The sequence below is a fragment of the Mustelus asterias genome, chromosome 1 (assembly GCF_964213995.1).
Source record: "Mustelus asterias chromosome 1, sMusAst1.hap1.1, whole genome shotgun sequence".
In the NCBI taxonomy this organism is placed as follows: domain Eukaryota; kingdom Metazoa; phylum Chordata; class Chondrichthyes; order Carcharhiniformes; family Triakidae; genus Mustelus; species Mustelus asterias.
The window spans coordinates 198,340,382-198,354,998 of NC_135801.1; the positions used below are offsets into that span (position 1 = coordinate 198,340,382).

At 45.7% G+C, this 14,617-nt stretch overlaps 1 protein-coding gene across 1 annotated transcript in view; it reads left to right on the forward strand.

Moving 5' to 3' along the window:
• The window catches only part of LOC144480742 (disintegrin and metalloproteinase domain-containing protein 12-like), a 249,491-nt gene that overhangs the window by 128,487 nt on the left and 106,387 nt on the right, over window positions 1–14,617 (forward strand). Inside the window, exon 10 of the mRNA XM_078200356.1 lies at window positions 7,123–7,207. Coding sequence (XP_078056482.1) covers window positions 7,123–7,207 — 85 coding nt within the window. The remainder of the gene's footprint in view (window positions 1–7,122; window positions 7,208–14,617) is intronic.

A 14,617-nucleotide genomic window follows, 5' to 3' on the forward strand; every position in this document is an offset into this window, starting at 1 on the left:
ACTGTCTACAACTCCACCGACTTTAGTGTCATCTCCAAATGTACTAATCCATCCTTCCACACCCTCATCCAAGTCATTAATAAAAATGACAAACAGCAGTGGCCCCAAAACAGATCCTTGCGGTACACCACTAGTAACTGAACTCCAGGATGAATATTTCCCATCAACCACCACCCTTTGTTTTCTTACAGCTAGCCAATTCCTGATCCAAATCACTAAATCACCCTCAATCCCATGTGTCCGTATTTTCTGCAAAAGCTTACCATGGGAAACCTTATCAAACGCTTTGCTGAAATCCATATACACCACATCAACCGCTTTACCCTCATCCACCTCTTTGGTCACCTTCTCAAAGAACTCAATAAGGTTTGTGAGGCACAACCTACCCTTCACAAACCGTGCTGACTATCCCTAATCAAATTATTCCTCTCTAGGTGATTATAAATCCTATCTCTTATAATCCTTTCCAATACTTTGCCCACAACAGAAGTAAGGCTCACCGGTCTATAATTACCAGGGTTGTCCCTACTCCCCTTCTTGAACAAGGGGACAACATTTGCTATCCTCCAGTCTTCTGGCACTGTTCCTGTAGACAATGACGACACAAAGATCAAAGCCAAAGGCTCTGCAATCTCCTCTCTAGCCTCCCAGAGAATCCTAGGATAAATCCCATCCGGCCCAGGGGACTTATCTATTTTTACCCTTTCCAGAATGGCTAACACCTCCCCCTTATGAACATCAATCCCATCCAGTCCAACAGCCTGCATCTCAGTACTCCCCTCGACAACACTGTCCCTCTCCAGTGCGACTACCGACGAAAAATATTCATTTAGTGCCTCTCCTATCTCTTCAGACTCCACGCACAACTTCCCACTCCTGTCCTTGACTGGCCCTAATCTTACCCGAATCATTCTTTTACTCCTGACATACCTATAGAAAGCTTTAGGGTTTTCCTTGATCCTACCTGCCAAAGACTTCTCATGTCCCCTCCTGGCTCTTCTTAACTCTCTCTTTAGGTCCTTCCTGGCTAACTTGTAACTCTTAAGCGCCCTAACTGAGCCTTCACATCTCATCTTAACATAAGTCTCCTTCTTCCTCTTCACAAGAGATTCCTCACACGTCTGCTTCCTCCCTGCCTGACAGGTACATATTTATCAAGGACACATAGTAGCTGTTCCTTGGACAAGTTCCACATTACAATTGTGCCCATCCCCTGCAGTTTCCTTCCCCAACCTATGCCAGCTAAATCTCACCTAATCGCATCATAATTTCCTTTCCCCCAGCTGTAACTCTTACCCTTTGGTATATACCTATCCTTTTCCATTGCTAAAGTAAACGTAATCAAATTGTGGTCACGATCACCAAAGTGCTCACCTACCTCCAAATCTAACACCTGGCCTGGTTCATTACCCAGTACCAAATCCAATGTGGCCTCGCCTCTTGTTGGTCTATCTACATACTGTGTCAGGAAGCCTTCCTGCACACACTGGACAAAAACCGACCCCTCTAAAGTACTCGAACTATAGCTTTTCCAGTCAATATTTGTAAAGTTACACTCCCCCAGTACAACTACCCTGTTACTTTCGCTCCTATCCAGAATCATCTTTGCAATCTTTTCCTCTACATCTCTGGAACTTTTCGGAGGTCTATAAAAAACTCCCAACAGGATGACCTCTCCTTTCCTGTTTCTAACCTCAGCCCAAACTACCTCAGTAGACGAGTCCTCATCAAATGTCCTTTCAGCCTATATCATCTCTCACTACCGCCCTGATATCATCCTTAAGTATCAGAGCTAACCACCTCCTTTTCCTTCCTGTCGGTCCCTCCGAACAGTCTGATACCCCTGGATATTTAACTCCCAGTCGTGTCCATCCTGCAACCATGTCTCTGTAATGGCCACCAAATCACACTCGTTCACAATGATTTGTGCCGTCAACTCATTTACCTTGTTTCGAATGCTACGAGCGTTCAGATAAAGTGCCCTTATGCTAGTTTTTGTACTTTCATTTTGAATTCTAACACTTCCATTAATAACATCTCCTGAGTTCTACTTCCTTTTGACTATTTCCCTGATTTTTGATGTCGTTGGAATCTTCTCCCCACATTTTGTCCTTGCACCCTCCTTCTTGGACTCCTTACATAGGTTCCCATCCCCCTGGCATATCAGTTTAAATGTGGAGATGCCGGCGTTGGACTGGGGTAAGCACAGTAAGAAGTCTCACAACACCAGGTTAAAGTCCAACAGGTTTATTTGGTAGCAAATACCAGAAGCTTTCGGAGCACAGCTCCTTCGTCAGATGGAGTGGATATCTGTTCTCAAACAGTGCAAACAGACACAGAAATCAAATTACAGAATACTGATTAGAATGCAAATCTCTACAGCCAGCCAGGTCTTAAATGTACAGACAATGTGGGTAGAGGGAGCATTCAACACAGGTTAAAGAGATGTGTATTGTCTCCAGACAGAACAGCTCGTGAAATTCTGCAAGTCCAGGAGGCAAGCTGTGGGGGTTACTGATAATGTGACATAAATCCAACATCCCGGTTTAGGCCGTCCTCATGTGTGCGGAACTTGGCTATCAGTTTCTGCTCAGCGACTCTGCGGTGTCGTGTGTCGTGAAGGCCTCCTTGGAGAACGCTTACCTGAAGATCCAAGGCTGAATGCCCGTGACTATATATAACACAGGTGTTAGATTTGGAGGTAGGTGAGCACTTTGGTGATCGTGACCACAATTCGAAAAGGATGGAAAAGGATAGGTATACACCAAAGGGCAAGAGTTATAGCTGGGGGAAAGGAAATTATGATGCGATTAGGTGAGATTTAGCTGGCATAGGTTGGGGAAGGAAACTGCAGGGGATGGGCACAATTGTAATGTGGAACTTGTTCAAGGAACAGCTACTACGCGTCCTTGATAAATATGTACCTGTCAGGCAGGGAGGAAGCAGACGTGTGAGAGAACCATGGTTTACTCAGGAGGTTGAATCTCTTGTCCAAGTCACGGGCATTCAGCTTTGGATCTTCAGGTAAGCGTTCTCCAAGGCGGCCTTCACGACACACGACAGCGCAGAGTCGCTGAGCAGAGACTGATAGCCAAGTTCCACACACATGAGGACGGCCTCAACCGGGATGTTGGATTTATGTCACATTATCAGTAACCCCCACAGCTTGCCTCCTGGACTTGCAGAATCTCACTGGCTGTTCTGTCTGGAGACAATACACATCTCTTTAACCTGTGTTGAATGCTCCCTCCACCCACATTGTCTGTACCTTTAAGACCTGGCTGGCTGTAGAGATTTGCATTCTAATCAGTATTCTGTAATTTGATTTCTGTGTCGGTGCACTGTTGGAGAACAGAGACCACTCCATCTGATGAAGGAGCAGAGCTCCGAAAGCTTCTGGTATTTGCTACCAAATAAACCTGTTGGACTTTAACCTGGTGTTGTGAGACTTCTTACTGATATTAGTTTAAACCCTCTCCAACCGCTCTCGCAAACACTCCCCCAGGACATCAGTCCCAGTCCTGCCGAGGTGTAACCCATCCAATATACAGGTCCCACCTCCCCCAGAACTGGTCCCAATGCCCCAGGAATCTGAAACTCTCCCCCTGACACCATCTCTTCAGCTACGTATTTCTCCGATATATCCTCTCATTTCTACTCTGACTAGCACGTGGCACCAGTAGTAATCCTGAGATCACTGTCTTTGAGGTCCGATTTCTTAACTTCCTTCCTAGCTCCCTGTATTCTGCTTTTAGGACCTCTTCCCCTTTTTTTACCTATGTTGTTTGTACCAATGTGTACTCCGACCACTGGCTGTTCGCCCTCCCCCTTCAGAATATCCTGCAGCCGCTCCGAGACATAGAATCATAGAAATCATAGAAACCCTACAATGCAGAAGGAGGCCATTCGGCCCATCGAGTCTGCACTGACCACAATCCCACCCAGGCCCTACCCCCACATCCTTGACGCCAGCACCAGGGAGGAAACATACCATCCTGGAGTCTCGTTTGCGGCCACAGAAACGCCTGTTTATTCCCTTTACAATTGAATCCCCTATAACTATTGCACTAGCACACTTTTTACCCCTCCCCTCTGCAGCAGAACCAACCTGGGTGCATCGGGTTTGGCTGCTGCTGCTTTCCCTAGAGTGGTCATTCCCCTCAACAGTATCCAAAGCCGTATATCTGTTCTGCAGGGGAATAGCCACAGGAGATTCCTGCACTGCCTGCCTAGCTCTCTTGCTCTGTCTGGTGGTCACCCATTCCCTCCCTGCCTGCGGAGTCTGAGCCTGCGGTGTGACCCCCTCTCTATACGTGCTATCCACGATACTCTCTGACTCGTGGATGCTCCGCAGTGTCTCCAGCCGCCGCTCCAGCTCTGAAACTCGAGCTTCCAGGAGCTGTAGCTGGAGACACTTCCTGCACACACGCTGATCCAGGGGACTGGAACTGTCCCCAGCCTCCCACATGGAGCAAGAGGAGCAAACCACGGCTTGGAGCTCTCCTGTCATGTCTTACCCCTTTAAATTAAACTTTTGAAAGATGTTTTGTTTCAGATTCTATCCAATTTTCTAAGGCCTTTCGTTCCTGCTCCTTGTTACTAGGGCGGCACGGTAACACAGTGTTTAGCGCTGCTGCTTCACAGCTCCAGGGCCCTGGGTTCGATTCCCTATCTGCGTGGAGTTTGCGCATTCTCCTCGTGTCTGCGTGGGTTTCCTCCGGGTGCTCCGCTTTCCTCCCACAGTCCAAAGATGTGCGGGTTAGGTTGATTGGCCAGGTTAAAAATTGCCCCTTAGTGTCCTGAGATGCATAGATTAGAGGGATTAATGGGTAAATATGTATTGATATGGGGGTAGGGCCTGGGTGGGATTGTGGTCGGTGCAGACTCGATGGGCCAGATGGCCTCTTTCTGCACTGTAGGGTTTCTATGACTCTACCGAATATAACCTTTTCAAACTATAAACCACAGAAATTACGCAGAAACTCTATTGTAGTGTACAACAACTACAATGCCAAGAGTAAGATGAAAAGAAAAAATTACTTACCAAACCAATCACTTACCTGGTGGCTGTGACGGCACAGTTTGACTTCCTTCCAGCTCTCACTGGACCTTGATTCTCCCTCACAGGTCCGCCCTCCCGAAGATGAGCACCTTTCTCCCCTCAGCACTGAATTCCCAAAGCCCTCACCCTGGCTGAAACTGACTCCAGCTGCACTCTCTCTCCCACTGGCGTACACAGGCTCACTGGTCGTGCCCTTGCTAAAACCACTGCCTTGTATACAGCTGAGGTGAGCTGGGATGACTCACACACCAGTCTAAAATTCCTCAGTGGTCACATCTATTGAGGGCCTAATCAAACTTCAATTGATTGACAGATAACTGCCACTTAGCTAACTGGGTCTGTTGCTTGTTGAAATTTAAACTAGACTCCTGATTTTTAAAGAGAAACACTTCCCAATAGTTACCTACCTCAGCTCCAAATTCCCAAAGCCCTCACTCTGGCTGAAACTTACTGCGGCTGCAGTCTCTCTCCCATTGGCGTGCGCAGGCTTACTGATCAAACCAAATAAATCAAATCAAATACAGTCATAGCTAGGGTGTCGAGAAAGATCAACTTAATGCAAGGTAAGTCCATTCAAAAATCTGATGGCAGCAGGTGGAAGAAGCTATTCTTGAGTTGGTTGGTACGTGACCTCAGACTTTTGTATTTTTTCCCCGACGGAAGAAGGTGGAAGAGAGAATGTCTGGGCGTGATGGATTGGGCTAGGAATTGGTGAGGTGAGAGTGACAGCCCTTGACATCAAGGCAAAGTTTGGCCAAGTATGTCATCAAACAGCCCGAGCAAAACTGGAGTCAATGGATATCAGGGGAAAAACTCTCTGCTGGTTGAAGACAAACTGGCACAAAGAAAATTGGTTGCAGTTGATGGCGGTCAATCATCTCAGTCCCAGAACATCACTGCATGCATCCCTCAGGGTAGTAACCCAGGCCTAACCATCCGAGCTGCTTCATCATTCACCTTCTCTCCATTATAAAGATCAGAAGTGGTGATGTTCACTGATAATTGTGCAATGTTCATCACCATTCACTTCTCCTCAGACACTGGAGCACTCCATGTCTGTGTGCAGCAAAACCTACACAATTTCCAGGTGAGAGCTGACAAGTGGCAAGTAAAAATCATGCCACACAAGTGCCAGGCACCGACCATCTCCAAGAAGAGGATCAAAGGGTCAAAGTCCAGTCACCGCGCAAACCAGCCTCCCATCCATTGACTCTGTCTCCACTTCCCACTGCCTTGGGAAAGCAGCCAGCATAATTAAGCGCGCACCCCGGACAGACTCTCTTACACCTTCTACTGTCGGAAAAGTTACAAAAGTCTGAGGTCACGTACCAACCGACTCAAAAGCAGCTTCTTTCTTGCTCCCTCAGACTTTTGAATGGACCTACCTGATAGAAGTTGATCTTTTTTCTTCACCCTATCTGTAACTGCAATGTTATATTCTGCACTCTATCCTTTCCTTCTCCCCTATGTACTCTATGAACGGTATACTTTGTCTGTATAGCGCGCAAGAAAAAATACTTTCCACTGTACATCAATACATGTGACAATGATAAATCAAATTAGGAAGGATATGAGTATCCTTGAGAGGGTTCAGAGGGGATTTATTAGAATGGTTCAAGGGGTTATGATTTCTAGAGGTCAGAGTACAGACCTGTTGGGATGTCCACCATTCACAACTCCTCAGACACTGGAGCAATATGTGTCCATATGCAGCAAGACTAATCTTGGGCTGACAGGTGGTAAGTAAAACTCATGCCACAAGTGCCAGGCAGTGACCATCTCCAAGAAGAGGGTCAGAGGGTCTAAACATTTTGCCTTGGCATTGAGTGATATGTGATGTCATGCTTCAGAGTCTAAGTTCTTCTGAACAACCTGTCGATGTTGAAGAATCGGCAACATTTTGGCTTGTTCCCAATTCCAGGATGTCTCAGAGGTGGGTTGCTGTGAAAGTGGAGATGATTTAGTGACCTTTATAAAAATTAGCTGCTCATTCCCTCCATGGGAGTTTGTCATCTTTGGATTCTACTAACTTCCCTTTGACGTGGATTTCTCTTTTACAGAGCTGTCTCCTTTACAGATGACCTTTCAGGTTTAGCAATGTTTGGTGGCATATGTTCCATTGAAAACTCTGGAGGAGTAAGCTCGGTAAGCACCCATTCTTCCTCCCCTGTCCCTACTCAGGTGGTTAATACATAGCCCTTGTTAAAGTTGAATGAACAACTAACCTCTGTGGCACATCACTACCTATATTTTGCCCACCTGAAAATGATTCATTTCTGATTTCTGTTTCCTTTGTCTTCAGTCCATGCCAACCTGTATGTCCTGACAGCAGGACCTTTCATTTTGCAAAAACACTTTTGATGTGGCAACTTATCAAATGCCTTCTGGAAATCTAAGTACAGTACTTTTACCAGCTCTCCTTTATTCACAACGTGATTCCTTCAAAGAAGTTAAATAAAGTGTTGAAACAGGATTTCCCTTTAACAAAATCATATTGACCATGTTTAACTTTTCTTCCCTGCTATAACATTTTTAATGAAAGGTTGTAAACATTTCTCTCTGACACGTGTTATAGAATAAAGAACAAAGAAAATTACAGCACAAGAACAGGCCCTTCGGCCCTCCAAGCCTGCGCCGACCATGCTGCCCGACTGAACTAAAACCCTCACCCTTCTGGAGACCATATGTCTCTATCCCCATCCTATTAATGTATTTGCAAGTATTTAAGAACATAAGAACTAGGAGCTGGAGTAGGCCATCTGGCCCCTCGAGCCTGCTCCACCATTCAATAAGATCATGGCTGATCTTTTTGTGGACTCAGCTCCACTTACCCACCTGCTCACCATAACCCTTAATTCCTTTACTGTTCAAAAATTTATCAAATTTTTATTGAATTTTTATTTAAATTGATTCAATTTATCATTGAATCAAAACATTCAATGAGGTAGCCTCAACTGCTTCACTGGGCAGGGAATTCCACAGATTCACAATCCTTTGTGTGAAGAAGTTCCTCCTCAACTCAGTCCTAAATCTGCTTCCCCTTATTTTCAGGCTATGCCCCCTAGTTCTAGTTTCACCCGCCAGAGGAAACAACTTCCCTGCTTCTATCTTATCTATTCCCTTCATAATCTTATATGTTTCTATATTCTTCTGAATTCCAATGAGTATAACCTCAGTCCACTCAGTCTCTCCCCATAAGCCAACCCTCCCAACTCTGGAATCAGCCTAGTGAATCTCCTCTGCACCCCCTCCAGTGCCAGTATATCCTTTCTCAAGTAAGGAGACCAAAACTGTACACAGTACTCCAGGTGTGGCCTCACCAGCACCTTATACAGCTGCAACATAACCTCCCTGTTTTTAAACTCCATCCCTCTAGCAAGGAAGGACAAAGTTCCATTTGCCTTCTTAATTACTTGCTGCACCTGCAAACCAACTCCTTGAGATTCCTGCACAAGGACACCCAGGTCCCTCTGCACAGCAGCAAGCTGCAATATTTTACCATTTAAATAATAGTCCATTTTGCTGTTATTCCGACCAAAATGAATGACCTCACATTTACCAACATTGTACTCCATCTGCCAGATCCTCGCCCACTCACTTAGATTATCTATATCCCTTTGCAGAGTTTCAGCGTCCTCTGCACACTTTGCTTTGCCACCCATCTTAGTATCATTTGTGAATTTTGACACACTACACTTGGTCCCCAACTCCAAATCATCTATGTAAATCGTAAACAATTGCGGTCCCAACACTGATCCCTGAGGCACACCACTAGTCACTGATCGCCAACCAGAAAAACACCCATTTACCCCCACTCTTTGCTTTCTGTTGGTTAACCAATCCTCTATCCATGCTAATACATTACCCATAACACCATGCACCTTTATCTTATGTAGCAGTCTTTGGTGCGGCACCTTGTCAAATGCCTTCTGGAAATCCAGATACGCCACATCCACAGGTTCCCCATTGTCCACTGCACATGTAATGTTCTCAAAGAATTCCACCAAATTAGTCAAACATGACCTGCCCTTCATGAACCCATGCTGCGTCTTACCAATGGGACAATTTATACCCAGATGTCTCACTATTTCTTCCTTGATGATAGATTCAAGCATTTTCCCTACTATAGAAGTTAAGCTAACCGGCCTATAGTTTCCCGCCTTTTGTCGCCCTCCTTTTTTAAACAGTGGCCTCACATTTGCTGTTTTCCAATCTGCGGGAACCACCCCAGAGTCCAGCGAATTTTGGTAAATTACCACTAGTGCTTTTGCTATTTCCCCCGCCATCTCTTTTAGTCCCCTGGGATGCATTCCATCAGGACCAGGAGACTTGTCTACCTTTAGCCCCATTAACTTGCCCAACACTACCTCTTTTGTCATAATGGTAGTTTCTAGGTCCTCACCTGCCATAGCCTTCCGGTCATCAATTTTTGGCATGTTATTTGTGTCTTCCACTGTGAAGACCGACACAAAATTCCTGTTCAATGCCTCAGCCATTTTCTCATTTCAAGTTATTACATCCCCCTTCTCATCCTCTAAAGGACCAATGTTTACTTTAGCCACTCTTTTTCGTTTTAGTTATTTGTAGAAACTTTTGCTATCTGTTTTTATATTCTGAGCTAGTTTACTCTCATAATCCATCTTACTTTTCTTTGTAGCTTTTTTCGTGGCTTTCTGCTGACCTTTAAAGATTTCCCAATCCTCTCGGTTCCCACTAATCTTTGCCACTTTGTATGCATTTTCTTTCAATTTGATACCCTTCTTTATTTCCTTAGATATCCACGGCTGATTATCTCTTTTTCTACAGTCCGTCCTTATCTCTGGTATATACTTTTGCTGAGCACTGTGAAAGATCACTTTGAAAGTCCTCCACTGTTCCTCAATTGTCCCACCATAAAGCTTTTGCTCCCAGTCTACCTTAGCCAACTCCTTCCTCATCCCTTGTAGTCTCCTTTGTTTAAGCACAAGACTCTGGTATTGGATTTTACCTTCTCACACTCCATCTGTATTTTAAATTCAACCATACTGTGATCGCTTCTTCCGAGAGGATCCGTAACTGTAGGATTCTTAATTATTCCTGTCTCATTACGCAGGACCAGATCTAGGATAGCTTGCTCCCTTGTCGGTTCCATTACATACTGTTCAAGGAAGCTATCGTGGATACATTCTATGAACTCCTCCTCAAGGCTGCCTTGACCGACCTGGTTTGACCAATTGATATGTAGATTAAAATCCCCCATGATTTCTATGATAATTGTTGTACCATTTTTAGATGTATTAATTACTTCTTTGTTTATTTCTCGCCCCACCATGATGTCATTATTTGGTGGCCTATAGACTATTCTATAGGTATGTCAGGAGTAAAAGAATGACTCGGGTAAGATTTGGGCCAGTCAAGGACAGGAGTGGGAAGTTGTGCGTGGAGTCTGAAGAGATAGGAGAGGCACTAAATGAATATTTTTCGTCGGTATTCACACTGGAGAGGGACAGTGTTGAGGAGGGGAGTACTGAGATGCAGGCTGTTGGACTGGATGGGATTAATGTTCATAAGGAGGAGGTGTTAGCAATTCTGGAAAGGGTAAAAATAGATAAGTCCCCCGGGCCGGATGGGATTTATCCTAGGATTCTCTGGGAGGCTAGAGAGGAGATTGCAGAGCCTTTGGCTTTGATCTTTGTGTCGTCATTGTCTACAGGAACAGTGCCAGAAGACTGGAGGATAGCAAATGTTGTCCCCTTGTTCAAGAAGGGGAGTAGGGACAACCCTGGTAATTATAGACTGGTGAGCCTTACTTCTTTTGTGGGCAAAGTATTGGAAAGGAATATAAGAGATAGGATTTATAATCACCTAGAAAGGAATAATTTGATTAGGGATAGTCAGCACGGTTTTGTGAAGGGTAGGCCGTGCCTCACAAACCTTATTGAGTTCTTTGAGAAGGTGATCAAAGAGGTGGATGAGGGTAAAGCGGTTGATGTGGTGTATATAAGACCATAAGACATAGGAGCGGAAGTAAGGCCATTCGGCCCATCGAGTCCACTCCACCATTCAATCATGGTTGATTTCAACTCCATTTACCCGCTCTCTCCCCATAGCCCTTAATTCCTCGAGAAATCAAGAATTTATCAATTTCTGTCTTGAAGACGCTCAACGTCTCGGCCTCCACAGCCCTCTGTGGCAATGAATTCCACAGACCCACCACTCTCTGGCTGAAGAAATTGCTCCTCATCTCTGTTCTAAAGTGACTCCCTTTTATTCTAAGGCTGTGCCCCCGCGTCCTAGTCTCCCCTGTTAATGGAAACAACTTCCCTACGTCCATCCTATCTAAGCCGTTCATTATCTTGTAAGTTTCTATCAGATCTCCCCTCAACCTCCTAAACTCCAATGAATATAATCCCACGATCCTCAGACGTTCATCGTATGTCAGGCCTACCATTCCTGGGATCATCCGTGTGAATCTCCGCTGGACCCGCTCCAGTGCCAGTATGTCCTTCCTGAGGTGTGGGGCCCAAAATTGCTCACAGTACTCCAAATGGGGCCTAACCAGTGCTTTATAAAGCCTCAGAAGTACATCCCTGCTTTTGTATTCCAAGCCTCTTGAGATAAATGACAACATTACATTTGCTTTCTTAATTACGGACTCAACCTGCAACCTGCAATATGGATTTCAGCAAAGCGTTTGATAAGGTTCCCCATGGTAAGCTTTTGCAGAAAATACGGACACATGGGATTGAGGGTGATTTAGTGATTTGGATCAGGAATTGGCTAGCTGTAAGAAAACAGAGGGTGGTGGTTGATGGGAAATATTCATCCTGGAGTTCAGTTACTAGTGGTGTACCGCAAGGATCTGTTTTGGAGCCACTGCTGTTTGTCATTTTTATTAATGACCTGGATGAGGGCGTGGAAGGATGGATGAGTAAATTTGTGGATGACACTAAAGTTGGTGGAGTTGTAGACAGTGCGGAGGGAAGTGGCAGGTTACAGAGGGACATAGATAAGCTGCAGAGCTGGGCTGAGAGGTGGCAAATGGATTTAATGCGGAAAAGTGTGAGGTGATTCACTTTGGAGGGAGTAACAGGAATACAGAGCACTGGGCTAACGGTAAGATACTTGGTAGTGTGGATGAACAGAGGGATCTGGGTGTCCATGTGCATAGATCCCTGAAAGTTGGCACCCAGGTTGATAGGGTTGTTAAGAAGGCGTACGGTGTGTTAGCTTTTATTGGTAGCGGGATTGAGTTTCGGAGCCAGGAGGTCATGCTGCAACTGTACAAAACTCTGGTGCGGCCGCATTTGGAGTATTGCGTACAGTTCTGGTCGCCGTATTATAGGAAAGATATGGAAGTGTTGGAAAGGGCGCAGAGGAGATTTACCAGGATGTTGCCTGGTATGGTGGGAAAATTGTATGAGGAAAGGCTGAGGAGCTTGAAGTTGTTTTCGTTAGAGAGAAGAAGGTTAAGAGGTGACTTAATAGAGGCATACAAGATGATCAGAGGATTAGATAGGGTGGATAGTGAGAGCCTTTTTCCTCAGATGGTGATGGCTAGCACGAGGGGACATAGCTTTAAATTGAGGGGTGAGAGATATAGGACAGATGTCAGAGGTAGGTTCTTTACTCAGAGAGTAGTAAGGGCGTGGAATGCCCTGCCTGCAGCAGTAGTGGAGTCGTCAACATTAAGAGCATTCAAATGGTTATTGGATAAACATATGGATGATATTGGAATAGTGTAGGTTAGATGGGCATTAGATTGATTCCACTGGTCGGCGCAACATCGAGGGCCGAAGGGCCTGTACTGCGCTGTAATGTTCTATGTTCCATCAGTGACTTTTTCTCCTTACTATTTCTAATTTCCACACAAATGGATTCAACCTTTTTTTCCATAGAACCTATATCATCTCTCACTATCGCCCTGATGTCATCCTTAAGTATCAGAGCTACACCACCTCCCTTACCTTCCTGTCGGTCCCTCCGAACAGTCTGATACCCCTGGATATTTAACTCCCAGTCGTGACCATCCTGCAACCATGTCTCTGTAATGACCACCAAACCATACTCGTTCACAATGATTTGTGCCCTCAACTCATTTAACTTGTTTCGAATGCTACGAGCATTCAGATAAAGTGCCCTTCTACTAGTTTTTGTACCTTTTTGAATTCTAACACTTTCATTAATAACATCTCCTGAGTTCTCCTTCCTTTGAACTTTTTTCCTGATTTTTGATGTAGTTGGAACATTCTCCCCACATTTTGTCCTTGCTCCCTCCTTCTCGGACTCCTCACATAGCTTCCCATCCCCCTGGCATATTAGTTTAAACCCTCCCCAACCGCTCTAGCAAACACTCCCCCTGGGACATTAGTCCCAGTCCTGCCGAGGTGTAACCCGTCCAATTTGTACAGGTCCCACCTCCCCCGGAACCGGTCCCAATGCCCCAGGAATCTGAAACTCTCCCCCTGACACCATCTCTTCAGCCACGTATTTATCCGATATATCCTCTCATTTCTACTCTGACTAGCATGTGGCACTGGTCGTAATCCTGAGATCACTGTCTTTGAGGTCTGATTTCTCAACTTTCTTCCTAGCTCCCTGTATTCTGCTTTTAGGACCTCATCCCTTTTTTTACCTATGTCGCTTGTACCAATGTGTACTCCGACCACTGGCTGTTCGCCCTCCCCCTTCAGAATATCCTGCAGCCGCTCCGAGATATCCTTGACCCCAGCACCAGGGAGGCAACATACCATCCTGGAGTCTCGTTTGCGGCCACAGAAACGCCTGTCTATTCCCCTTACAATTGAATCCCCTATAACTATTGCACTAGCACACTTTTTACCCTCCCCTCTGCAGCAGAACCAACCGTGGTGCAACGAGTTTGGCTGCTGCTGCTTTCCCCAGAGAGGTCATTCCCCTCAACAGTATCCAAAGCCGTATACCTGTTTTGCAGGGGAATGGCCACAGGAGATTCCTGCACTACCTGCCTCTCTCTCTTGCTCTGTCTGGTGGTCACCCATTCCCTTCCTGCCTGCGGAGTCTGAGCCTGCGGTGTGACCACCTCTCTATCCGTGCTGTCCACGATACTCTCTGACTCGTGGATGCTCCACAGTGTCTCCAGCCGCCGCTCCAGCTCTGAAACTCGAGCTTCCAGGAGCTGTAGCTGGAGACACTTCCTGTACACACGCTGACCCAGGGGACTGGAACTGTCCCCAACCTGCCACATGGAGCAAGAGGAGCAAACCACGGCTTGGAGCTCTCCTGTCACGTCTTACCCCTTTAAATTAAACTTTTGAAAGATGTTTTGTTTCAGATTCTATCCAATTCTCTCCGGTCCTTCTTTCCTGCTCCTTGTTACTACCGAGTGTAACCTTTTCAAACTGTAAACCAGAGAAATTACACAGGGACACAGTGTACAACAACAACTGAAATGCCAAGAGCAAAAAGAAAAAATAACATTACTTACCAATCAGCACTCTCGCTTGCAGCCTCTGCTCCTGATTCACCCTCACTCTCTGTGTTCATCCAACTCCAGAAGCATTCCTCTCAGGCAGGCAGCACTCACGGTGCAGTCAG